Source organism: Chiroxiphia lanceolata, chromosome 9, assembly GCF_009829145.1.
Source record: "Chiroxiphia lanceolata isolate bChiLan1 chromosome 9, bChiLan1.pri, whole genome shotgun sequence".
NCBI lineage: Eukaryota > Metazoa > Chordata > Aves > Passeriformes > Pipridae > Chiroxiphia > Chiroxiphia lanceolata.
The window spans coordinates 16,969,413-16,996,833 of record NC_045645.1 but is presented as its reverse complement, the minus strand read 5'-3'; the positions used below and the strand labels follow the sequence as shown (position 1 = coordinate 16,996,833).

The window sequence follows — 27,421 nt, the reverse complement described above, 5'->3', positions numbered from 1 at the left end:
TATTGAGGATGGTCCAGAGTGATTTTTATTTAATATCTAGCTTAAGCACATTTGTGAATGTCAGCCATTACAACAATACAGGAATCCTTACAATTCTGTCAGGAATGCAGAATCTGAGGACAGAATGTAGGTACAGCAGAATTTGCACAAGGTCTGTAGTGATTGGAGAACACCACTGCCATATATATTTGTCCAGCTCCCACTGATTTCAGTTAAACATTTACACTTTTGAAGACTGGGCCTAGCGCTATCAGCATGAAAGGGTTTAGAGGAGAAACAGTGGTTTTAAGTGTCTGCTTTGGAAGTGTAGACTGCCAGAAGTCCCTGTTTAGCCCAGGAGAAACTTGAATGTCCCCCCACAAGATTAAATGTCTGTGCCTGGGAGTTTGCAGGGACACCTGAGCAGCAGGTGCATCATTTATACTTAAGCCTGTTGGGACTCAGAGCATTGCCTTTTGCCTGCCTACCTTGTCAGCAGTGCAGGCTCCATCTGGCAGTTGCAGCCCATACAAAAGAGAAGCAGGAGAAGGAGGGAGGTCTCCCTTGTCCTTTTCCCAGCAGAGCACAGCACGGCAGCCTGGGCTTTTACATGTGCATGTAATCTTGTGCCCACATGGGTATATATACTCATGTTTTCAGCTTTGTACTTTTATTTTGGATAAACCCAGTGAGCAGAGGCCCCTGTGCCCTGCTGGGCTGGGCCAGCCCTGCGGCACCCTGCCCACCTGAGGGCCGTGGCACTCTGCCTGCCATGGTGGCACCCAAGTCCCTCTGTGTTTCTGCTTTCTGCCACCCCTGAGAACCTCAGCTGCTTCCCCACAGATCACCATCGCAGGCTATGGCTGAAGCGAATCCCCACAGGGCGAACCCTCTTGGGCAGGGCTTCACTGCCAGGCAGGGCTGCCCACACACTGAGCTCTTACTGAACAGCCCAGCAGTCAGTGAGAGAGGCTGTGGCACAGGCACCACAGAAGGTGCCAGGTGCTCTGATGACCACATTAGGCCCATTATGCTGGATTAATTAATGCAGAAGGTCAGTGTAGGACACTGAGTGTTGATGAGGAAGACCTGTGATGCCCTGGGCCCTGCCTGGGCCAGGGGAGGCTCCAAGGAGTGGCTCATCAGGTGGTACAGGTAGGATTGGGGTGTCCCAGGGTTATGCTCAGTATTTATTTTACAAGGAAAGTGGTGGTGTGGATGGAGCTGAGTGGTGGCTAGGGGTTCTGGGCATGGGGTGGCTTGGGTGCCAGCCCCTCTGCCCTCAGGAGGGCCTTTCCTGCCAGGCACAGCCTTCCTCCCTCCCTCTGAGCAGGCCTCACTCCAGCAGGCCCTGAGCAGGCTCAGTTGCTGGCATTTGCCTTTACGATGACAGTAGCAACGTGTGCCTGTTCCCCTGGAGTGTCCCATTTCCAACAGGGCTACTAGTGTGGTTTGAGCCTAGTGCTGCCCTGCTGTCTGGGGCGGGCAGCCGGGGAGGCAGTGTGGACACAGCCCGGGTGGTGAGAATGTTTTTCATGGGAAGAAACTCAGGTGTTTTTATTGGTTCAAGTGTGTCTCCTGCCAGAGCATGTTGCAGTTCACTGGTGTGTCTCAGGGCACCAGTGCTGGGCTGCTGCTCAGGCCCAAACTGCCCCAAAATGTCCATGTGTGGCTGCATGGGAAGGTGTTCCCACCTCCCCAGCCCCTCTTGCAGGAGTGCCAGCTGCTGGCTTAGGTAAAATGCAGCTACCCGTGGAGAAAAGACATAGCTTTAAGGTGGGGAATTGAAATGAAGAAGAGGAAAAGAAGATTTATCTGGGGAGAATCAGAACAGGCTACTGAGAGGCTGCAGTGCAAGTCTGAAGATTGGAAATATCTCTCTCAATGTTATTACTGCGTGCCATTAAAAATGCATTATGCATATTACATTACATTCATGAAGCAGGTTCCATACCTTTTGTTTGCCAGAGTAACAGTAGAAAGGGTAAGGAGAGACGCTGGAGCACACCTTTGTTTCTTTCTGTAAATTTTTAATGACACCTCTAGCTAACCAGTTGGTGAAGCTCAGTTCCTGCATAAAAGTGGAAAGGCAGAGCTATCTACAGGGCGACTAAGCCTTTCAGAAGCTAATTTGAGCTTGTGTTCATCCACGCCAACAATGATTAAATTACCTATCAAGTGTGCAGAGCTATCAGAATTCAGGGCATTGAAAAACAAGGTGAATTTATCTGATTGATGTAAAAGACATGGGTGGAACAAGTGGGTTATAAAAAGAAAAGATCTATTCCTTAAAGATATTATAAAAGTACTTCTCCTGGCAAGCTAATGACTTGTTACTTTGCTCTCAAAAGTTGTTTTGCCTGCCCAGTAGTTGGAATCAAAATGCTTTATCCAAATCAGTTAGCAAGCTGAATTAATTCATGAGGCAGAAACAAAGCAACTTATTAGGTTCCATCCTTATGCCAAGCAGAGATGTTTAAAATTAAAATATGCAAACATCATCTGTGTTTTCTATATAGTCAGTTTTCAAAAGCTGATAGTAACACTCAGATTGGATATTGCAACACAAGTGAGAGAGCAGCTCTTCTGGGTCTTGCTCCTTCCTCAAGCAAAACTTTTGTTACAGTTGATGGGGGGGGAGGAAGAGGTTTTTAGAATAAGCCCTGGGTGAAAGATTGCAAGACTCATGCAACTCTATTTGCAAGCTGTGCTGCTCTTGCACGTTGACAAAGGTGTGCTCCTTAAGTCTCTGCATTTTCCATCCTTAAGAGAGAAAAACCAAACAGGTCAGTTATGTCAAATTCATCTCCAGCATTACCCCAGTTCACATCAGGAATGGATTTTGCCTTTACTATATAAGATTTGGGTCCTACTCTAAACTTAATAGTGAAACATAGGTCAGCATACTGTCCTTTGGGTGAATTGTGATTTAGAAAAGCACTGAAATATGCATGTAAGTCAACAGAGCGCTTCTCTAGCAGAGACCTTATTAGATGCTTGCTCAGAGTCAAAATTCCAGAGATTTTCCCTGCTGAATCCTTGACCTCACTCCATTGCCAAGCCACATCCTGTATGTCTGTTTTCACCTGCAGTGGAAGTGGCTGCTGAGAATGCCAAGGGTAATTTTTTTTTAATTGTCAGTAGGATAGTAGTAGTTTCCAGTATTTTTTCCTCTGAGTAATAAAGCACTCTAAATAGATTTAAGGCATGAAAACATCTGTAATGCATTCTAAGGTGTGTAAAATGATGGAACCAGATTTGAAAAGATATTTGTTCATCTAAAGCTGCAGACCCATCTGAATGTACATTGGCTATGGGTATCTAGTTGTGTCTTTGACTTCCCTACTGGGGAAAGAAAACAAAAAAAAAAACAATACAGGAGTCTCAGAAAATTTCCAGAGTCTGTGTCACACCAGTTTGTGATATCCACAACATATGGACTATAAAGAGAGAGAGCACATAAATCTGAAAGTAGTGTTTCATACATTATAAAAATGCTGGCCACACCTTGTTGGAATAATGTTGCCTAACGGATTAACCTGGAGCATGTGATAAATCTTTTAAATCAGATGAAAGCAAACCACTTTTATTTGCTTGTTCCAACATGCTGCTTCTCATCTGCATGTTTTTGGGGTTTTTTTAGTAGAGATGTCATAAAAGAATACTGAATAAGACTAACCTAGAAAGAAAATAATATAACAGCTATTGAAAAGATTTTCTTCTTTAAAACCATCCAGCCAACTTTCTGACACACGTGGGATCTGCCAGCCAGCTGGATACTACCATGCATGGGGTACATCCACCCCAGCTTGCCCAGGCCCGGCTTGCCAAGGCACTGGCAGCATTTGATGCTGCAATGCTGGGGTCCTCTGCTCAAGCAGCCCAAAAAGCACCTCAGCTGCTGGCTCGTGCTGCCAGCTCCCTCCTTGGCGTGCATGTCAGAGGTGGCTGGGCAGGAGTGCAGCACAGCAGGTGTTTAAAATGGCCAAGATATTCCATTTATTTAGTTACTGTAATAGAGCTGGCTGGCATTAAAGGGAAACTGTAATCCTCTGAGGTGATAGACAGGCCAGTATGACACAAAACTTATGTTTTACACTTTCTTTTTTTTTCCCCCTATGAATAATACATTCCCAAAACTCACTGATAGGCTCAACAGGTGAGTTCAAAGGGGAAAATCAATGGAAGAGACAGGAAACTAAGTCCCAGAGTTCAAAAGAATACACTTACCTGAAAAGAAAAGAGGTAAAAATGTGTTTTCAGTGTTTCATATAGGAAAGTTGTATATTGCAGTTAAGAGCCACAACAAATTAATTGTATTTCATTATGTGGTAAGCCAGAAGATAATAGACATTTACTTGGTCTAAATTGCTTCCAGGGGCTGCTTCTAGCAATTAACTTACACTCTAAATTCCCAGTTTCACAAATGATCAGGTCTGCCTCTCCTGTAGCCTTTTGCCTCTCTGAAACACAGCAGTATGGATAGGCAGGCAGGAGGGTGAGACCAGCTCCCAAAAAGGGAAGGGGTGAAAAATGGTCTTGATGCTCTTTATGTAGCTGTTCAACGGTCTGAGTCGCTGCAGGAATAATGGTTGTGGGTGAAGACATCTTTTATTGCAAACCTGCAGCCAGCAAGTTCAGACCCGCTGGACCAGGATGCTCTTGCTTGCACTGAGTAATAGTGAGTGTGAGTCAGGGTGCTGTCGCCTTGAGCTCTGAGAGCTGGGTCTTCCTGTGTGCTTGTGCTGGGCTTTGTGCAGCAGGGGCCTGACCTTTGCTGAGCTTTAGTGTGTACTCTATATATCTGCTGTCAGTCGGTTTTGGAATTATTTGTGTTTTCAGTAGCCTAAATTAACATTAATGGCAATTGAGAAGAGTGTCCCTCTCCCTCCTGTGTGACGTTTCCACCATGGCTGAGGCATTTTGCTTATGAGCTCCTCCACTGGGCCAGGCAGCCTCGCTCTCACCCTGCCCATTTGTCAGCCAGGCCTGGCTCTGGCAGGGCTCACTGCTGCTGTTTCCTATGGGGGTTTGGCAATCTTCGGATTGATTTCTGTGGCCGCTTGAGGTGGTGAGGCTGCTTGCCACCTGTCCCTTCATTCCAGGCAGGGGGGGCGATGTTCCAGTGGGCGCTTCCGTCCCGGTTTCCCCAGCCCAAGTTGCGTCACAGACCCTTGCAGGATGGAAAAGAACGGTTGCATTTCTGGAAGGAAGGGGTTTTATGCAAGTGGGGTAAGCTGTGTCCTATCTTACTCTTCCCTAAATTCTGAATTCCTTTGTCTGAAACCTTTCACACCACTCACAGCAGGACTCCAACCAGACATGGGGCCATGGAAGAGCACGTGCCTTGTTAAGTGTGAAGTGTCTCAAACTGCTGGGCACCAAATAATTTCAGAAGGGGAGATATTTGACTGTTATTTCTCTCTTTTGAGACTGCTGTGGTTTGTTTTTTAACTGTGGCTCTTTCCACTTGCCATTTGGATGTCTGTTTTGTTCCTCTGCATGTTTGGTTGCTTAAATCTTGTTTGAGTAATTTTTTCTGTGAACCTCTGCATGTTGGAGAAGGCTACTGCTGCCTTTGTACTGATGCTCTGGCAAGGTTAAGGACCCTGGTGTTTTAGACTTCAGTAGCGCGTGGAGAGCCAAAATGCTCTCTGCAAAACACAAGCATAAGGAGACATGGTTCTCACCCAGGAAGGGTGTTGGATCCTGAGGGTCCCACATAGTAAAGAGTAACACAAAAGGACAACTGCACTGGCCAGGTTGGATTCTGCAGCTGTTCAACCTAATCAGGGGAAATGCTACAGTTAAGCAGCACAACTAGATGTGCAGCATGTGTCACAGCGAGGGTGTCTGTTGGTGCTGGTAGTGAGAGTCTCCTAGGTAAATGTTATTGCCCTCTTTCCAGTCCTGCTCCTGGTTAGCTTTATGGTGGGAATTCAGCTGACAATCAGTGAAGGTCCCTGAGAGCACAAGTACTGGTGGGTGAATCAATCTTCTACAGTGGTGCCACTGCCTCTTGACAAGAGTGGCCTGGCAGAGCTGAAGCAGGGGGGGGAAATGGTAAAAAATCCACCACCACCACCACCACCACCACCACCAAAAAATGGTTTCCTTGCACTTTATTTCCTGAATGGCATAGAAGCCAACAAATACCAGGCCTCACTTTCTACCCAAAAAACTGCTTCTCATCTTTCTCCAGCTGGGCTGCAGGGATTGCTGTGCCTGTTCTCTGCTGCTGCTATGGAATGATTCAGTGACTTGTGTTTTCCCTGTCCCCCCACGCTGTGACAGAGGGTTGTCACATCTATGTGAGAGTTGGTGGCAGACAACCTTGCTAAGAGCTGGCTCCTATATGTGGGCCAGTGCATGGCAAGAACAGGCCTGTGACCATGCAGCCCTACTCCTGGCCTGACACACATGTGGCCTGTGCCTATGTTTCCTATTACTTCAATCCCTTTACTCCAAAGGGGTGCTCTTGTGTTTATTGACAATAAAGGGTGGTGACTGAAATCAGGTTTAGGGGCTAAGGAAGCTAAAGTGCTCCTTTAGCACAGCCCATAGTAGCCAGGGGATACGACATAATTTCTGATCACACTGACACTGCAGCTACCCAACCATGCTTCCAGAAGGCTTCATGTTCTTCATAGCATAGCAAAATATTTTGTCAACTTAAAAAGTGTGAAATGGGCCTAATTCCTCATCTGTCAGTAAACGGGCTTTGCTCAGATCCTTTTTGTTGTTAGCTCTGTACAAAGCCATGTTTATGTGACTGAGAATTGACTTAACAACTTTTTACGATGCCCTGAGAACTGAAATTCACTTCTGTAGGACAAAACCAAACTAAAATGCCCCTTTGTGTAAAGGCTGGTCAGGGCAGAGGAGTAGGGGGAACAGGGAAGATGCCATCAGTATGAGGAAGTCACGGGCCAGGGGAGATTCTGTTTAACAGCATACAGAGACCTGCTAGGGACTCATTGTGTGTTTGCAGTCCTATAAACTTGAAAGAGAAATTTCAAATAGGGCAATTGCACATCTTGCTAACGGTGGTGCTTGGTTGTATGTTGTAACAGTTGTTGACAAAGAGGTGGAGGAAACTCCACCACAATACTTGAGAGAAAACATGTGTGCAGCAAATGCCTCTGGCATGTCCAGGCACTGGGCAGCTGTAGGCAGAAAGGTCAGGCTAAGGATTCATGAGGTGGTGCTGGAGTGATTTGATTCCTCCACAGGAATGCCTCAAACACCTTGAAGGGGGAATATAACCTGAATATGACTTGGGAGATGGAGTACTTAAATACATGCTGCGATCCTGAGGAAGGAAACCTAGGCTGAACTCGCTTGGACACACAGAGCTAAGACTGTGCTGGACTGTCAAGAATTAGCTGGGGAGGGAGTGTGCATAGCATTGATGGTGGGGATGATGGCTCAGAAACCTCCAGGTATGAGACATGTTGACTGTAACATATCTACAGAGTTTCCTTGGCAGGGTGAAACCTCAAAAATGCCTTTCTAGATTTACAACTGCATTAAGAGGTTCTGCATGCTGGCTGTTGTGACACTGAGGCTTGAGCTTAACTACATTAACATGAGTACAGAAGAGTGTCTTTCTAGGGTTCCTGTAAAATAACCTTAGTCCTTGAACCTGTGGTATGTTACTGTGAAGTGTCTTGGCCTCTGGTAATCAACTTATGGCACAAGGGAATATTTCAAGGAAACATATGGCCAGAAATTCAATCTCTTTTCTAGTGCTGGTTTAACTAATCATCACGTTGAAACCAACCTATAACTCCCCTTCAGGGAGGTGCAATGTTCCCACAGCTCCCAAATGTTATTAGATTGATTTTAATGCAAGCTTAGTGTCTGAGTAAAGTTTTCAGGGTTAGTTTCCTGCAGTGATTCACAGAGACCCTGTAGGTAAGAAAGGATGTCTTGGCTGCTGTAGGGGTCCTTCATGACCAGGAAAACTCCAATATCCCTGAATTTCCAGTGGGGCAGGAGGTAGTGCATTAGAGGTAGATGTATGTGTGGATCAGTGTGTGGCTTGCTCATTTTTGTTGCTCTGGGCAAAATCTGTTGACTGTTCAGAGGGCATGAGAGCCCCAGGTGTCAGGTGTTGTTGTGTATCTGATGAAAAGATTCACTTGTGTAAAAAGACTCAGCAAAATGTTACTCTTGTACTTCTCAAGTGCTGCCTGGGATGTGCTGCAGACTCAAAGATGATTATTTTAAGAGACATCAAAGAGCATTGCTATGAATTTCCAGTCCAGTGTTTCCAAGGAATAATTCTGTTCTATACGAACTTCTAACTATTGAGCTTGGCACTGAGTTGCCCAGCAAACAAATATTTCACTAGGACTCTTCCTGCAAATATACTGAACAAAATTCTGTAGTTTTTTAGTTCTATGCTTATTTGGTAAACACAGAAAAGAACCTCTTTTCACACTCCTGTTCCTTCCGAAAGGCCCCCAAAATTAATTAACTCCAAATATTGGACAGAAGGAATATCCATAGATTACTGAATGGTGCTGAAGTGCTATTCCATCAGTTCCTGTATTGCTTTCCCTCTCTCCCAGTTTCCATAAGCAAGCTCTGCAACTGCCAAAGCTGCACCTGACTGATAATTTTTAGTAGGAGAGAGTGGGATATTGGGGAACTGGGGATATGGAGATACCTCCATATAGGGAATTGGCACTTGGGGCAGAGAGGGTCCTAAGGATTGAAAACTGAAGCAACTTAAACCACTCAAACTACCTCTCTGTTGCTTTCAGCCTCCTAACAAAGGCTGTTTCTCTGCATAGATATGTGCTTTAGATATGTGCTTTTTACTGGAACTCTTTCTGGTTAGATGGGGCAAGAGAAAAGGGAGAGGAGTAGGCATTTGCCTTCCCTTCCCTTGAAACAGTGTCATCATTTCCAAAAGCTGATGTCAGCTGGGAGCCAGGGAAACGATGCTCAAGTTCTTGCAAAAAGCAGCCCCAACATTAGATGCCAAGAACTTTGGAGGATGTGTCTTGAAGTGATAAGTTCAGTAATTTCTTCTATACCTCACAGACCTTTTCAGGTCTCTTCAGAGCGGGAGTGTATGGACCCGTTAACGTCCTCACCAGTGATCCCCAGCCCTCCCTCTGTCATGTGGTGAGTGCAGAGGCAGAATGCACGTGTGTGCACACAGCTTTGCTGCCTCTGCATCACGGTGCTCACAGCTGGCTCTCTGCCTGTGGTGGAAACCTTCACACACACTTCTGGGATCTGAGCTCAACACCAACAACCTTGCAAAGTAAACACATCCACCTAGAATTTTTATTTTCCCAAATCACTCCTTTAGCTAATGTTTCAAAGATACACACGCGCTGCATCTGGTGCAAAACAAATATTTTCAGTCTGTTGGATCCGAGTCAATATTTGCCCAAGGTATTAAAAAGATGGTCATGAAGTTGTGACTAAAGGTAAAAGTGCCCTTGTTGAGGATTTGTCTTGGGCTTACATGTGAGCAAAGGGACAGAGAGCTTTGCGATAGGGCATCTCTGCCAGTGCTGGTCCCGTGCTGATGGTGCTGGTGCTAGTTTCAGTGGCCCCCTTGATGACTGGTTCCCATGAGCTTGTGCACACAGGGTGCACTCATCGATGGTGCTGTCAGAGGACTGGCACTGCTTGTGCACCTTCTCCAACCCGCTGGGCATTCCCCTGGGACAGCCAGATGTGGTAGAGATGTTTGCAGGAGAGGGTTCCTTGCTGGAGAGAAGGTGGTGAATAAATCAGTGCATTCTGTCATGTTGGCTTTGCTCCTGGTTCAGACTTTTGCACCAAAGTGTTTATTTTGTGTAACCTGTGGGTTCCTGATGCTACTGCAGTCTCTGCGTAGGCTTCCTGCTGAGTACAGATGTGTTGTACCTGCAGTCAATTTGTGGAAATTGGCCTGTCAGAGCTGAATCAATCCTAGAAATGCTATTAAAATCTGACATGCCTTTTCAATTGAGACTCACTTGGGTAAACAAAGGTCAAATCTTTAGTTTCTTTTTTGGTATTTACATAGTTCTGTATAAATGCAAACTCCCATCATGCCAAGAGCATTTAGAAGCTGACTCACATGTGACAGATTTGTCTTATTCTAACTGAAATCAAAGAGCAGGAACCTGACTGTAGGATGACCTATATCTAATCTGCTGTATTTAGGGTAAATCTGAGTGGTCTGTGCTCTAAACTGAACTGAACCTGTTTGTAGCTCTGTAACTCAATCAATATTGTGTGGACTGCATCTAACCTATATAGCAAGAGTCTCACTGGTGCTGCCAGGGTGTCTCTGCAGGCTAAACTCAGCAACAGTCCATCTACTGGGGGAAAATGGTTGTTTCCTGGTCACTGCTGACTATTGGAAATACCAGGTCAGTGGGTGTTACTCTTATCACCAGTACTTCCACTGCAGTTCTGCATGGCTCAGCACATTTTGGGTTTGTGCTTATGGCAGCATCTGTTTTTCACTCTGCTCTTCCTCAAGGCAGGGGACTAACATGACACTAAGGGCTACTCTTAAACCTTCCTGGGGAAAGAACTTGTGCTCAGTAGTTGCGCACATGACTGGGGTCAGCCTGAAATTCAGTGCATTAAACTGGAAGTGGCACATCCAATGCTGTAACAAAACAGTAAATCCCCAGAAACCAGAGAGAAGGATGCAACCATTCCTGGTCAGAACCGAACCTTAATGGAGAAGGGAGGTTACTGTGTGACAGGAGCCTCCTTGCAGTGGGATTAGACCCTGCCTGAATGCTCTGTGGTTTGGGTTGTGGGTTGGTCCAATTAGCAGAATGCACAAGGAGGGTTTGACAAGTCTTCTCCTCTTTTGTAGAAGGTATTTATTTCAAATTACTTTTTTTTTTTTAAATCTTTTTTTGCATTTAAAAAGTAGAATTATTTAGTGCTGGGGTTTTTGTCTTTTGGGTGACTTATCAGTCATTATGTGCTAAGAGAACTTGTTCCTGGGATTGCTCTGTGTTGTGACCATAGGAAACACTGTGTGTTTAAAAGTTGCTTAAGAGTTGCTGTTATGGTCCCCGTTCTCATTTGCCTGTAACTGTCAGATTACCAAAGTAGGTTGAACTCTCTTATGTCAGTGCTTGACCCGTTATGTTGCTGTTTGCTTGGGTTTACAGGCAGCCACTGTGTTTCAGCAATCTTTGAAAATGGACTCTTGGGAAAATGTCTCTCTGGCTCTGTGCCCTCCTCTTTATGAAGCTGCAGTTCCCTCTCGTGGTACGTTGGGTGGGAAGTCTTCCCCTCTCTCCACACTCCTGTTTGCAGGGTACCTGCAGAACTGCTTTGTCCCAAGGGGGGAAAAGCACCTGAAAGAGTTCATCCCTCTCAAGCTGCTGTTCTGAGATGGGCACTTTGTTTCTTCATCTGAAGGTGTGTGACAGGGAAATGGGACCTATACCTGGGGACACAAGGGCGTATGGACTTTCCTTAATGACCCTGCCAATTCCCTCTACATCATGCTTGTACCTGCATGCCTCTGAGTGCTGTCTGGATGACATTGCTGGGTTTGTAGAGCAAAGCAGTGACTCTCAGCTACATACCAGGGAATCAGTGTGCAGGTGGCTTCAGCTTCTGACTTGAGACTGGCACACAGACCAGAGAACTTTTGAATCCTGCCATGTTGGTGATGGGTAACAGTTTGGTACCTCTACTGCTCTTTTCATTACTCCAGGACATTGAGATCAAGCCTGTAGCAAAGATCTTTGTTTTAGTACTGGAGTTTTACCTCTGTCCAACCTGCAACTCCTACTGCAAGCTGTGAACCCACAATTCATACATGTTTGGTGGAGACTTTCAAGGACTCTGCAGCTAAATTCCCTTAAGTTGGTCATTGCATCCAGGAGACAAAAGTGAGAGCAGGCAGGCTGCTTCCAGGGTTCTCCTCCTCCTCTCACAGCCTCAAAACAGCAAGTTTTGGGGGGTGGGGGTGAGAGGGGTGGATTCTGATCAAGAAGGGCAGTGATGGCAGTAACACTGAAAATGTTGTGCTGTATCTATCCGGTACTGCAGAAATAACAGATGTGCAGCAGTAATAAATTAGCTAAACATATAATTAGAGATCTGTAGAACAGAGTGATTAAGAGATAATACTGCTTTCTAGAAGTAATCTCTGAACTAATACCTAAATCTAAAGAGAGAAGTGATTTCTGAATGCAGTCATGAATTATGCTGCTGTGACAAGACTTTATGCCCTGTCTCAATCTGTTTCATTCTTAGAGGCATGCTTTGCATAAACTAACAGAAATCACACTGGTTATAAAAAAAACCCCTAACCCACTAAATGCTACCCTTTATGTAGGACCTCATCACAACCTTACATATTGATAGAAATGTAATTCTGTTTGTCCATCAGAAGTTTAAGGACATTTTCTTATGCCTGCACTCACAATTCCACTTACATGTGGTTTCAGGAAGCCTAATGTAACAGTCAGATTAAGTGCTTTCTTGCCTATGGCTATTTTACTGGAAATCCTGGTAATGAAAACCTCAGAATAGGCATTTGTGTCAAAAAAGCATGTTTTCAGTGCTTCCACCCTGGAAAGGGATGCAGTAAGAGTGTGTGTTTCTCTTCTATTATTGATTATTTACTGTAGTTCTCACTAGAGGATAGAGGACTAAGATACTCCGTCTCAAAATGTCAAACCTTAACCTTTGTGCAAACCTTCTGAAGTTCAGCAAGCTATGTGAAAATGGGCCACTGTGATTGAATAACGTTAATGTGGAAATAGTTAACTCCCACACAAGACCATTTCACCATCTGCACCATGGTTTGGGTCTGCAATGGTTTCACAAGTCTGTGACGCTTGTGCAGATTTTGTGGTGGTTCTTCTGTTTATAATTAGTACTGTACTTAAAGAAACATCTGTACAGGAATACATGCAACAAAACACTGATACACAGATGCAGATGCTAAAAAGATAATTACACTTTTGTGCTGAGCATTTAGCTGTCTAGGCTGACTTCACACCCTGTATCCATCATTGCTTTCAGAGGCAGATTCTCATCCCAGGAGCTTGCTTTCTTTTCTCCCAGGTGGTTCTATTGCATCTGGTTGTATTAAAACACATTTTGTGACTATGCGATTCAGATCACCCTGTAACACTGACCTACTCTCCTTATTACCCTACGGCTCCACATCCTTTAATGTTCTTTGCCCATTCTACTGTCACAGATTTTTAGCATCACAGCTTCTTCCCTGCACCCCTTTCTCCTCCTGTGAGCTCATCTGCTGCTCCCTTCTGTGTCAAACCTTTGTTCTCATTCTTCTTCTCTTCCCTAAACCTCTGCTGTGTTTTCTCTCCTTCTAAGCTCATGCTGCTTAAGTTTCCACACGACACCTGGTGCTGACACTTCCTTACTCCCCTCTCTGAACAAGTGCTAGTCATGGGCTCTAAACTGACAAGGTCAGCAAAAGCTGCCACATACTGTATGTACCTTGACTGTTGTGCTGATGCAATTCACTGAATAAAAAGTGCGTCTACATGGATGGCCTGGATTTAAAAAAAAAAATACCTCCAACAACCACCCCAAACCAACCCATCTAGAACTATGAACTAACACTTACAATCTTTGCTCTGAGTCAGCCAAGATTTGCAATCTTACTAGTTTGTAACAGCTCCCACCCATGCCCAACCCCCAAGCATTTTTTTCTTCCTTAATCATCCCAAATTAACCCAGAACTATGGGGTTGTTGTAGTAGTAGTTAACCACTTGGCTTAGGCTTCCTTGGACTGTCTCTCATACCCTCTTTCATCTTTTACCTGAAGTTCATTGCTGCTTTCAAACATACTCTGGTTTTGCAAGACTCTTATAAAGTATTATTAATTGCTCTAGTCCATCCTGCTTTCTTTCTGATATAGCCTAGAATAGTCCATTTTACCAGACTGGCTACATTATCTTCTCCCTGAGGGCAGTTTAAAGCCTCTGGCCTAACCCCATGAGTTTACTGTTGGTGGCCTTAATGAGCAGCACTGAGCTAGAGGATATCAAAACCTCCATCCCCACAGTGCTCCTGTCTTGTGCTCTCCAAACATCTCCCATGTAGCTCTGTCCCAACCATCAGCTGCCCTTACGTCTGTAGCCTCATCTTGTCTTCTTCAATGGGCAGGGCGGTTATAAATAGACAAGAAGATAGATGAAGTGGCTCAGATTCCTCAAAGAGCTCAGCATTCACACTTGAGACCAGAGCAAACGGTCTGCTTTTAGTCTCTTTATTTTACAGTGCTTGGCCTCAACATACTTAACCACATTCAAAACTGAGTCTAAAGGTTGCAGTGAGTATATCTACAGATATGACCCAAATCTGGTCGTGATTACTTATGAAAATCTCACTGAGTTCAACTGTAACGTTTCTGCTTGTAGTGGAGCCAAGTTTACAGTATCAGCAACATCATGCCAAAGCAACTGATACAGAAAAATATGCTCAATGCATTTTTGTTTTTCTTCCTGCTCTGGGTAGGGTTAGGCAAAAGAGTAAGGGAGGCATTACAGCATGTATTGCCAAAAACCAAGCAAATATATTTTGAATTTCAAATGCATGTTCCACCAGAAAGGGATGTTCCTTTGCAAAATGGTGGGATGCCTGCTATCAGTTTTGGTAAAAGCCACGTTAGTGCCCTGGCAACGAGTGTGGGTACCAGAACCTCAGTTTATTTCTGGCTCTGCATCTGATGTAGTCCATGTGCCCAGATGAGTCATTCCACTCCTCTTTCACTTTCTTTTTCTGTGAGAAGGGCTTTAGTATCTTTGGAAAATGCTTTGAAATTGATGATCAAATGGCTAATTGATAATCATCTTAAAGGTGTCCTCAACAGGTAAAGAGCTCACCTCAATAAATGTAAGTATGCCATAAGAAGACTATTAGCTCAGTCAAAAAATCAGCAAATAAAAATAAGCATGATCCTCTGAAACCACTGATTAGTTTGATCCATTTTCAGTGGTGAATTTGTAATCCTGGTCAAAGTTCTGAAACTAAACAATTTCTTACAACAGTTAGTTAAAAGTAGGAATGGATATTTTTTTTTCAGTAATAAAATCTTCCCTGAGGTTGCATTATGAAAGGTAATGGCTTTGATAGGTTAACAGTCTATAGAGATACAGGGGCTACTATTACATAGCAGGAAATTCCGAACAAAGCTGTTATGGTTCCTCCTCACATTCGTTTTAAAAATAAATGCTGTACTTCTACTAAGGAAAAATACATTTGAGTATTTACATAGTGTAATCTACAACAAACAATTTGGGAAGACAAGTGAAAATGTAAATTTTTGCAAATAAAAAACTCATGGTGTAAAGTGTGTTAAAATGGCTGGACTCCAGTTAATCATATAATGAAATTTAACCCATCTTAAAATGAAAAGTGACTTGAAACTTAATTTTCTTAATTTTTTCTTTTTCCCCCTTTCTGTGTGTTTAGAAATGCTGAAGTGATACACACTGACAATTTGGACAATTTTCAAGTTGAGAAATTAATCAAAACCAACATTTTCCTGCAAAGGTTTCATTTTCAACCAAGCAGGCCTCTTCTGATTAAAGAAGTTGCATAAAAATTCTTATTCATCTCTGCGCAGGAGCACTGCTGTAGCTGTTGGGTGAGTCATATCTGTTTTAGAGACAACCTTCATAATAACCTAAAGATGCTGTTTTAAGAACCCTTATATGAGTACTTTTGCCTGCACAATCCACTTGGCCCCGGGGCAGTGCCATCCCAGCTGTAGAGAGGTCGCCTGTGTTCGTGGGCACCAAACTAAGGACACGTGTGAGCCACTTTTGAGAAGCAAGGACAGAGATGGCCCGTTTGCCATCCTGTGCTGAAAAAATGAGCCCTGCAGCAGGTTCCCTGTAGCAGGTCCCTATGTGGACAGGAGGATGGGAGACTCAAGGCCCTCACTGGGCAGTGCTGACCCTTCCTGTGGTGCAGGGAGCCAGCGGGAGGGGTGGGAAGCCCAGGGGTCTGCTGCTGTGGAAGCTGACTGTTGGGTGGGATCTTTATAAGGGCACACAGGGAGCAGGTAGGAAGATGAGTGCTAGCTATTGGAGTTAGGGAAGGGGTAGAGTGGAAAGGAATAGCCAGGCACAGGGATGGGAAGAACAAGAAGGATTTGGAAGATGGGACAGAAACAGAGTAGAGATATGAAATGGTGGGGTGAGTGTCTGTAACTCTGGCTGTACATTCAGTTGTGAATTTTTAGTACAAGTTTTTCAGGAGCCCTAGGTATAGAAAACACTTTATGGAGTATTATCTGTGAAATACTGAATTCAATATTTTTGAAAGCCTGCAGCTCCTGGAAATTGTACTTTGCTACTTCTTAGACTGTAAGAGCGGATACTCTCTGGCTAACCTGCAGGGAACTTCCTTCCTCCCTTTGTAAAGGAAATAAGGATGTGAAGATATGTATCTATGCTGTTGTGTCCCTCGCCACCCCCCCTCCCACCCCCTGCTTCTTTGCACTGGTGACTTTATCAGCTTTGCTTCAGGCATCATCTCTTATATTCAAGGCCATCAGATAGAAATGAACTAGGAAAAAGAGAAATCCAACTTTTGACTCAAACTCTTGATATCTAAATGATGTAACCCAGAATTCAGCATTACTCCTACACAGATCTTTACAGAAGATCGTCAGTCAAGTACCAAAACTGAAGGTCAATGTTTCGCCTTTGAATCATCAGATTAAAAAAAAGAAGTTTTTCAGTGAAGCCTAAACAACAGCACTATCTTACAGTTACGTATTGACAGAGAGCCTTCAAGGCAGCTAGATACACATTTGTAGCTATGCTTTTTATATTTTAACTGGGGTTTTTTAATGCTGTGACAAATTTTGAACCATAGGGAGAAGGAGACAGCATAAAGTGTGAACTGTGCTTGACAGTTTAATTAGGAAACCAGCTAGCTGGTCTTGAGTATTTTTTCAGCATGATAATGACCCCTCCTACTGCCTTTACATGTCATTCTTTGCAGGATAGTATCATAAGGCCTTTCAGGTAAGTTATAGGATTATTGCCAAGCCAAATCATACATATTTGGCACCTTAGCACTACAGCATTGTAATCTTTTCCCACATCAGCCCTTGCAGTGGGAGGAGGGATGGCTTGCAGAGAGGCACTACAGCTGAAAGAGCTGTGGGTCCTGCTATAGCCTGGCTGCAGAGACCTGACAAATCTCTTCACTCTGCCCAAAGAACCTTCTGTCACCAGGGACCCGCTAGAGCAGAGAGGTGGCTGCTCAGGCAGAGGGAGCTCTGCTCAGTCCTGTCCAGCTCTCGGCTGCTCTCAGCCAGCACTACACGGGGCTCCGGTGCACAGCGGCTCCGTGGTGCACAAACTGCAGGTTCCCGGGGAAGCGGCCTCACTTACCCTGCTGTGTAACTCAGCCAGCACAGCAACGGCCCTGCTGCTTTTCGGCAAAAAGGAGATCATCTTGGTTCCATAGCAAGGCTCCAGTTCAGCTCAAAGAGATAAAACTCACCTTAACAAGGAAATAAAAAGTTGTTCAAAATTATCTCTTCCTTCTGAGAGCAGCCTCTGATTATACAGAAAGTGAGCATAAAGATAGCATTTGCATTCTTAGGAAACAATGCTGGTGCACAGTTTGAAATGTTTCAGATTCATTCTTTGGAAACAATTTGTGTGATTTATTTTGTTTTCCTTCAAGCGGGATTCTGTTTTTCTTCAGGGCTGCTTGGGGTGTGTGGTTTGACACTCAACTTGTCAGTTTAGCGCTGTGAGATTGTGAGTTTTTTGAAGAGGGCACATCTGTGGTTATAGAAGAATAACAAGAAGCATCAGATGTTCAGTGAACAAAAGAGCAGAGCTTGGGAGGATCTTAGAAATGACTAGTTAGCAGAGATGACATGTTTTTGACCCAGAGCTGTAGAGGGCTAATGTAAAATCACTTATTTTCGAAAACTCTCTGGAAAAATTATCTTAATAAGGAAACACTTTAACTACATTTCTAGCTGTGAAATTTTATAACAAGCCAAAGATCTTAAGCAGCAAAAATACCTACTTTGCTTTTTTTTTTTTTAATTTAGTGACAGCCACAGTTCAGAAAAAGAAGAATGTATTCAAAAAAGCTTTTAAGTCAATCAGAGTTTCTAAGCAGTAAAACTACTGCCCTTTTGAGAACAGAGGGAAGTGTTGGGACAGCAGCTTCATCCCCCATATTATTCCTTAAGACCGCTTGGGAATAGTTAAGGCTGATGGACATATAACCAATCTTTGTGCAAGAAGTAGTCAGACTGCAGAGGGGTGTAGGCTTAGGCAGGTTTCTGTGTAAAAGTGAACTGGATCTAAAACTTGCCCAAAAATCAACAGCCAGTGGGGTTTGCAACAGTGTATGCCTTTGTTAAAGTGCAATTACTATTCTAGCTTAACCACCTGCATTGTTATCAAAAGACTGTAATATTTTCAAACATTTTTAAATCTTGCTCTCGTATACTGATATGAAATCACCCTCCCTATTCTGTCTGTGCAGATAAAGATACTATACCAATTTAATATTGGTCTCAGTAAAGTATTTCTCATGTATCACATGCTTTGAGACCATGTCTTCAATTTAAAACACCCAGGAGTTTGTACTTCTTGCATAAGAAGTGCAAAAAAGCTAGTAGTCACCTTCAGGAATTCTGTGCAAAAGTGACATTTTAACATTTCAACTGCCAAAGTAACGCACCTGTAACTTGAATTACAGCCAGCCTTGCTGAATCAGTACTAGCCACAGATTTGTAACCATTTATTCTATTTATTAAATTAACAAATCAGAAGTGTCTGCAAAAGGTTTTCCCCTGACTGTGGATAGCACTTGCAATACTGAGATGTTTACGGAAAATCCTGCTCAGTGGCAAATCCTGATTAGGAAACGTTATCATTTTTTTGCATAATAGGTGAGATAGACGTGCCTAACATATGGTTGCTATAAAATACCTTAGATGAGTCAGATCTTAGCTGACAGCTGTAAACAGGGTTGTTCTGGCTTCTTAGATAATACTACCAATTATGATCCTTTTTGTTACTTAACTACTGTACTGTTAAATTATATTAACCTGATTTGTAGACACTCCTGTTTGAGTAGAACAAAAAAGCAAGATTTATGATGTAAATCCTGATCTAAATGTTTGCTGCTTATTAAAGCAGAATCCAAAGTCCTTCAAACTCTCTGTAGCGATGACTAATTCTAACAAAATTGTAGGGCTCCCAGGAAGCTGCTGCTGTCCCACTAAGTGTTCAGTGCAGTTACATACACCCTGAAATTTAAGAGGCTCAAAATTGCCAGAGATGGCATTGATCTGGCCTGCAGTGGTGCAGGATGTAGCAGTCAGTAGCCCCACTGGCTCTGCGCTCTGATCTTTGCAAGCAGCTCCCACAGGTAATCACAGCGTGCAAAAACGTACCGAAGATTTTGCCTTTAAAGTACAGGCTACCAAATCATCCTGGGGCCTTCCAAGGTTGGATTCTGCAGAGTGGCAAGAGGAGACTGCCTTGGGATCACCTGTGTGTCAGCTCTAGCTTGTTCTTGGAGAGGGCCTCCTTAGAGCTCTTGTCTTGGGATAACTGCAGGATAGCACAGTAAAGCCAACAAACAGGAGGACATCTGCAGTGTACAGGGGCCACACTCACTGCACTGTTCTGATTGATTAGCCTTCCTAAGTCTAGGACTTTAGTCCACATTCAGTTCTGGTAGCAAAGTCAGTATATTTTTTTTAGAACTCCAGCTTGCACCTTGCTCTACTCTACAGCTGCAAGCAACTAAGGGGGAATGACTAACATTTAATCACACATGTCCTTACGTTGCCTCAGTGGCTGATCTGCTTTCACTTGCTTTTTTAAACCAGTGTGTTCAAATGAGAGCTGCCTGAAGATATGGGTTTCCAGCTCCTCCCTGCCCCCACCTCACCAAATCCCGTTTAGCACCACAAATGCCACAGTTTATGTTCCGCAGCATCTTTCAAGCGTCTCCCAAAGCATTCCACACCCTGTGCAGAGAAGTGGTTCTAAGATGAATAGTCACAAAAAGAAAGCTCTCAAGAGGAAAAGTCTTCAGCAATGTTACTTTCTGCCTTTGCTAATGGAAGGCACACCCACTTCCTCTGACTCTAATCAGAGCCCGACTGGCTGTCAGGTGGTAGAGATATGCAGTTGAGAAACAAGAGAGAGGTCTTTATAGGTAGATGCCTAGCCCTGCCTTGTATACCACCTGCTGCTAATGGAAACTTAGGACTTGCCAAAAAGAGAAGCTGATTCTGTGTTTTCAATATTTAATGCTCACTGGAAATGACAGTTCAGCATTACCTGCTGCCCCAGTCAGATCAATCTAAACCCCACCCACAGCACTGTGTGTTCGTACGCAATTGCAAAAATAAACAGTAAGTATAGAAAGCTTAGAGGCAAATTGTAGAACTTGAGTGTAACCTCCTGGATGTAATTTCAACATATGGGCATTATTTTTTCCCCTAAACACTGCCACTCAATTTAATTCTTTCGGTTTTAACTCTTACAGGTTAAGAAAAATTCTGTTAGAAATAGTAGCCATCAAAGTGAACAATAGGATCAGATTGCTTAGAAACTTAGGGTCTAAGTTTCATAAACTATTACAAATTATTCCAGAGAGAAGCAGTCTACTATGGTCGACATTCTGAGTTGACTTTTCTGCTTTCTTTGCCCCACTAGGGACTAAGGGACAGAGGTATTACCACCACTCACTTCATACCCTGCACTAAGGTAAGATTTAAGAGCATTGGTTCTCTCTGAAGTAAATTAAGACAGGCAGGTACCTAAGGTTGGATGCCTAAATTTAGAAGGTGTGAATACTGCTTTCCTCTTCTCTCTTCCTTTTTCTTCTCTCTGATGTGTTAGTCCTTTTTTTCTCCAGCAGTTAAAAGGTCAGTTCAGACTTCATGTCCAGCTGAGCTGTTCATTCCCTCTTGCATTTTGTAGAGTCCAGGTTCTCTCAAATTAGGGGAAGAAGGATATTACATGGAACATCAAGATTCACAGAACCGTTATTTCTCCCTAAAACCACAACAGATGTCTCACTTTTAAGCTACTCACTGAGACTGAAGAGTGAAAATACAGGTGACTCTTCTATGTGTAGTGTGGACAAAGCCTTTGAGGCCCCAGATGTATCTCATACATGTACCATGCTTCTTGTCGCTCCCTGCATCACTCTTTAAAAGACAGGGTAGATCTAACTTTCCAGTCCTGGGTTTAGACAGCAGCACAGCCCTGTCAGTTATGCTGCCCTAGATTTACTAAGGCACATTTTTGTTTTGATAGTCTTCAATGAAATAAATCAAGCTCTCTTCTGGTTTTATTGTAGAATGTTGTATTACCATATATAAGCATAACATTTGCCAACTTTAGACAGATGCAGCATAATCTCTGATAATTTACAGGTTACCTTACGACTTTCCTACTTTCCTGAAATGGTGGCTATCAAATGGACAACTCTGAATCCTCTGCTCTCCAAAACCCAATAAAAATCAGCAAGCGTAGTCAATGGGCACAAAGAACCAAAACAGCAGCAGTGAAGGGTTCTGCACTAGGAAGTTCAGTATTACAGAGTGCAGTGCTTACACTGAGAGTATTTACAGGACTGTGAACTGAACTTTGGTGTGAAAATAGACACAAATGCCTTTTTGCCAGCCTCTTTGGCCAGCATAAAGACTGCTTTGAATAACACTGAAAAAATGTGACTTTCTCTGCATACGTGGTTGTTCTCTTCCTGAGATTACTTCATTACTACAGAAAACTTGGTAAGAAATCCATACCTGTGCTAGGCAGGGTATGTGTCACACATTCCTCTTTGATGCGGAGAAGCTGCAACAGCATGAAGCAGGCTCTGCTTCAAGCTTTGAACTAAACTGTTCTTCTGTTCTTTACTTAATCCATTATATACATCAGGAAAAAAAAAATCACTGTAGAAGTTTGGGTTTCCCCTATTAAAGAAACATCACACTATATTTGCCCTGCTTATGCCCCATCTACCCTAAGGCCCAGATCTATAATGTCCCTACACAAGTCGGTCTCAGCAGCTCACAAGTCAGTCACAAAAATTTAGCGTGTGTGAGATAAGGCTGAAACCACCACTGACCTGAGTGTCATCTGCCCTCATCCGCTCAGCTCACAGAGAAGGAAAGACAGAAAGCACAGCAACAAGGCCACAAGGCAACAATCTGCCTGCAAACAGAAGCAGAATGAGAAGTGGGGGAACGACACCAAAACCAACTGAGTTGAGTGACATCTCTTAAAGGACAGATAGTTGTGACAGAAATTAGCTTTAAGCTCAAAAATGGTGTCTGGATTTGAACATTTCTATGCAGTTAAGCTGTTACAAAACATGCTCATAAGAAAATTACATAAATTAATTTTTGGTACTTCAGTTGTCATCTTTACATACCATTTAAGGCTGACGGTATGAAAGATCCTTTTCAGATGAGTCTACAGCCTTTCTCCCTAGTAATGGGTATATATGCACACTGTCTCCATTTATTTATATGTGTGTTACTCATGTCTAAGGGAGATAAAATCATTAAAGGTAAGTGAAGAATATTTCTTCAGGGCATTTCCAGCATTCTACAGAAGTCTTTTTTTCTGGCCTCCTGGAAGGATAAAGGTTATTCTGTTTTCTTAGGGCAAGGAAAAGAATGGGGGAGCTTACCACACAGGAGCTGAAGGAGAGAGAGAAAAATTCTGAAAGCTTACTTTTTTGAGCTGCTGAGAAAGACAGTAAAAGCAGCTACACTGAACCCTGATGAAGAAGTCTTTGAGCCTGCAACCTATTCATTCTTATTACAAGATCGTACATTTCCTACACAGTAGGTGCTGAAGACCAAGCCTAAAAATAACTAAAAAAAAAAATCACACCACTAAACTGACAGGAAGTGTAAAAACTTTCCAAGTGTGAGCCATCAAACATAATAAAACACAGTCATATTCCTGATATAAGTATATTTGTAACGCCTTCTAGGTACACTCAGTATAACCAAACTGTTGTGAGGTAATCTTTGTGCCCCAAGGTAAATGTGCATGGAACAGGACAATGGCTTGCTCATCCACAGTGAAGTACTAGCTAAAAACAGAAATGTATTTAACTTCTAAAATCAGAAGCAAATAGATATAAAATCAAGGATTAAGTTCTGCTCAGAGTATCATACCTATTACTCAGTCTTCTACAGAAGTTTATCTTTTGGTGAGGTTTTGACCCTTCTTTCCATATATATCACGTAAACTTTTTCCATCACGGCCCAAAACCGATGTACCTTCTATCCAGTAACTCTTATGAATTTTATATCAGACATGCTCTGATTGCAATGGGCATTTTTTGCATACTTAGAAAAGTTGCATACTTAGAAAAATGTGTAGCTGTAACTCTGCATTAAAGGTTATCCACATTCTAAATTGTTGCTTTTACAATGTATACTGAACATAACTTCCCATTACAAGGTAAGTTAGGAAAAGTCAAGCATCTCCTAAATAAAGTCTACTGCACAATGAAGCTTCCAGGGAAAAGCTGCATGGCCTTCTTTGCGTTTATTCTGAACCTATGAAGGAACAACACATCAATAAACTAATTAAGTGGAGAGTTCCCTTATGATGTGCAATTACAGAAACAAAACAAAGGAATAAACTTTGTTTTTTCAAATGGAGTCGCTGCCTAGCAGCCCTGGTAAGTCTTGCTTCAGCCTTAATTAATGCTGGCATTTGCTGTAGACTAAGCACTGTCAGTTACAACTTTCAAGTCTCTCAAAGGACAGTGTCCTATGAACTGAGAACGATGCAGTAAACCATATTATGGAATCATTAAGAATCACTAGTGGATTAGTTTTAAATTGCAATTTATAATCAGTTAGTGCCAGAAGCAAGCCCAAAGACACTCAGTCTAAACAACACGACTCTTTGAAAATAAATGACTACTGAAAGCCAAAAATTTTTAGTTATTAAAATATATTTTAAAGTCCAAATTATTAACAGAATCTGTTTAAAAATAACTTTTACATAAGTTCAAAGACCACCCCTTTTGTCAGAAGCAGCAAGAGAAACAGGCTATAACTCAGACATCTTTGTGTACTGTCACAGTCATTCTTAAAGTTACTGCTCCATGCATTGGGGCAACCGGAAAAATGTCAGCAGCACTGTTCTTAACACTCCAGGCTAAAATTCTTTCCCCCCCGCCCTTTCCCTAATTCCTGTAGACAAACTGAAAGTTTCCAAACTAAGAAAAAAACAAATCCAAATTCCTTTCTACTGCTTTTAAACACACAGTTTTCAGATGATCCACATGGTAACTTGTCTTCGTGCATACCTTGAACAACTGCTGTTACAGGCAGCTTTTCCATAAGACTTCAAAATTCTTACCCATAGCAAGGAAATGAAAAAGCAGAAGTGCAAGTAGTACAATTCATACTAAACTATATTTTTCATTTTAAAAAAGTTCAAACAATTGAAGGTATTCTTTTATTCTCTGTGCAACTATTTCAGGTGGTAGGAGATGTTAAGATGATCATGTTATTCTGTGGGGAACAAAGGATTGAGATCAGTAATGTTAATACACTAATTAATATCATAACTCTGTTTTCATTGAATCAATTGAATATGATCAAAATAAATAAGGTATTTGCTCTAAATTTTTTGGCCTACCCAGAATCCACTGTTGTCTCAACATTAAGAAAAAAATACATATCTCTCGACTCCATTTTATGTCACAAAGACTGAACAAAAAAATTTAATTGTAATAATTAAAAAAACCCTGCTGAGCCTTGGCTGTTGTAGCCACGCAGAATTTTTTTTTTTTAATAAATTATGGTAGTAAAAATTCCTCTCAAAATTGCAGTAAACCACTATATATTATCAAAAGATTAATGTGATAAGTAAGCAACTGGCATTTACTGTAAGTGACAAAATGATGACACTCATTTCCATACCATATATATTTCTTTACTTTAAAATGCGCTTCACACATTTTCTACTCTGGCTGATACAATCTGTAGTTACTGTGCATACTTACAAAATGCTGAAAATAAAAACCAGTGTTAACTGCCTTGGTTTTATGACACACAAAGTAGCTTAAAACTGACTGACCATTCAAGTCGTCAGTCCACTCTGAATATTCTTGTTAAACTTTCCAAATCTTCATTTTTGAAATGCAGTTCTTCCAGCAACGTGGTCAGGAACTGTGTGTACATTGGGCTTGTCTGAGTATTCTTGAAAAGTGGAGTAGTTTGTGACAATCTGGAAAAAAACCAAACATATTTCATACAGAAAAGCAATTTTTCAGTGTCTGATGTAAAAAAGCAAGCAAAGCTTGTGTGTTCAAACAATGGTATTGAAGAAAGGCAGTGTACACTGTCACACTTGATTCATTACAAAATATAACGGACTGAATGTGTTATATAAAATGTGATCCACACCAAAATATGATTTGTTATTAAGATGTAGTGAAAAAAAAACCTAATTAGAAAAAAATGAGTGAGTAGTTTGTATGCCTCTAACTGGTGTATACTGCTGTTATTTAATGTAGATAAACAAAATTCAGAATGAACAAAGTGCAAAACATTATACAATTATACATAAAAAAGGAAAGATCTCGGTCATTATTTTCTTCTTTACCAAAAATCTCCTAAACAATCATACAGTAAAAGCTGCATAGTTCTTTGCATGAGTAAAATATTAAAGAACCATAAAATTCTGTTTAAAATAACCAAGAATAATATTTATAGTCACACACTGTCAAAGTTCATAAAGACTTTCAAGAAGGTCACTTCCTCAGCCAATTTTCCCCTGCTCTGTGTGCCATAAACCACAACTTAAGAGTAGCAAACCCATTTTGCTTTGTGCCAAGATTTCTCCAAACACAGAGAAGCCTCCCATAGAGGCATTTTGGATTATTACTTATTTTACTTGATGCACATGGGCACGAGACATCAATTAAATTCTCAAACCAAGGAACAATTTGACTGAGTAATCAGAGCAATCTTGATTTCCTAGTTTTGACACTCTGTACCTTAAAGCAGTTTAACTGAGAGGTCGGGCAGTTAGAACAGAGCTGGTAGAACAGAGCCTGTCCTCACAGGTTGGAGGTTGGTTTTTGCATTATGATGCTTTGTCAGTGGGGGAGCAGAGGAAGTGCTGATAGAGGATCAGAGTAACCATTTCAGAGTGTTAGTCTGGAGACAAGGATAGTGAGAGAAACACCCAGAGATGCATTATTGCTAGTCTTCAATTCACCCTTCTTAGAATTAAGTAGACTGTATATGAAAAAAGACTGGTGGCAGAAACAGTCATGACTTCCCGAGTGCTGGTGCCAGGCAGCTGCAGCATTGTCAACCACTCTCTTGGCAATTATGTAGATTTACATGTATTTTTATCTGAATTTTCTTACTCCTGCCATGGGTTTAAGAAGATGCTAACAAGGACATTATTTTTCATAAAGAGGAGAAAACTTGTGCAGCTTTAAGTAATACTCTAAAACTAAAATCTTTATACAATGAAGGTCACACAATTTTTTTTGTACTGCAGTTTGTAGTATTACATAGTTTCATGAATTACAAACATATCCTAAATGTTAAACCCTGTTTAAGACACTCTGTTTAAGGAATAGCTACTATAGCTCACACCAAGAAAGAAAGAAAAAGGTATTGATATTGTTAGGGAAATTACCAGGCATTAAATATTGAGAAAGGGAAGTTAAAAAAAGAAGACGTTTTAGCTGTGGATCAATTTTTTTCCTTACCTGAGCTTTGTTTAAAAACTAATTAAATCACTAATTATCTGATAAGCAAGAGACTAAATCAACAAGTAACTTCAGAGAGGCATGTACAAGTTTCTAGCAATTAGTTAAAAGTTGCGTCTTGATGGGACAACGTGTTAAACATTTATGAATGTATGTGCAAACACTTCACTCTTGGAAAACTGTCCTTTTGGTCTAACTTGTAATTTGCAAAGCAGTTATTGTTGAGTACTTTTCTACTTTTAAGTGGATGTTAGAGCAGAAGCAGAAGCTTTTGTCTGCAAGAGGAGCAAGCACAAGTTGCTTATTTCATCAAGAGGTAAGTCACATGTTCTAAGTAACGCAAGTCCAATGTATATTTGAGATACTGCACAACAGAGCATTGAGGGGCTGTTTAACTGAATTAAACCTTAACTGTATGCAAACAAGCCAGAACAGCATCTGGGATCAGTATCTTCAAGTCACTGAAAGTTACTATGACCCTATGTCTGAAGAAACTATCACGACTAATTCAATTTAATGATATACAGGATTTCAGTTCAAAGATCATAGAATTCCCTTGAAACTCTGCAGCATCTTCAAAAGACATAGAATATAAACAGGAAACGGGATACTCTGGACCACAATAAAAACAACAACTGGCTTCTGCAACAATGAAAAGAAAAATATAAATTTTGCTTTTCTGTT

At 42.0% G+C, this 27,421-nt stretch overlaps 1 protein-coding gene and 1 long non-coding RNA gene across 5 annotated transcripts in view; one reads left to right on the top strand and one right to left on the bottom strand.

Moving 5' to 3' along the window:
• Positions 1–509: 509 nt before the first annotated feature.
• Positions 510–27,361, top strand: LOC116791187. The gene is made up of 4 exons (XR_004358642.1): positions 510–1,134; positions 15,428–15,602; positions 20,677–20,727; positions 26,982–27,361. It is a non-coding gene; the product is annotated as an uncharacterized LOC116791187 (long non-coding RNA).
• The window catches only part of RPAP2 (RNA polymerase II associated protein 2), a 32,955-nt gene continuing 29,469 nt past the window's right edge, over positions 23,936–27,421 (bottom strand). For 3 of the 4 annotated variants that reach the window (XM_032696943.1, XM_032696944.1, XM_032696942.1), the window contains 2 exons: positions 25,087–25,236; positions 24,401–24,518 (listed from right to left, as the gene is read on the bottom strand). In XM_032696943.1, coding sequence (XP_032552834.1) covers positions 25,098–25,236 — 139 coding nt within the window. In that variant the 3' untranslated portion in view covers positions 24,401–24,518; positions 25,087–25,097. Of the gene's footprint in view, positions 24,519–25,086; positions 25,237–27,421 lie in introns of all 4 variants that reach the window. The other variant, XM_032696940.1, reaches the window with a different exon arrangement.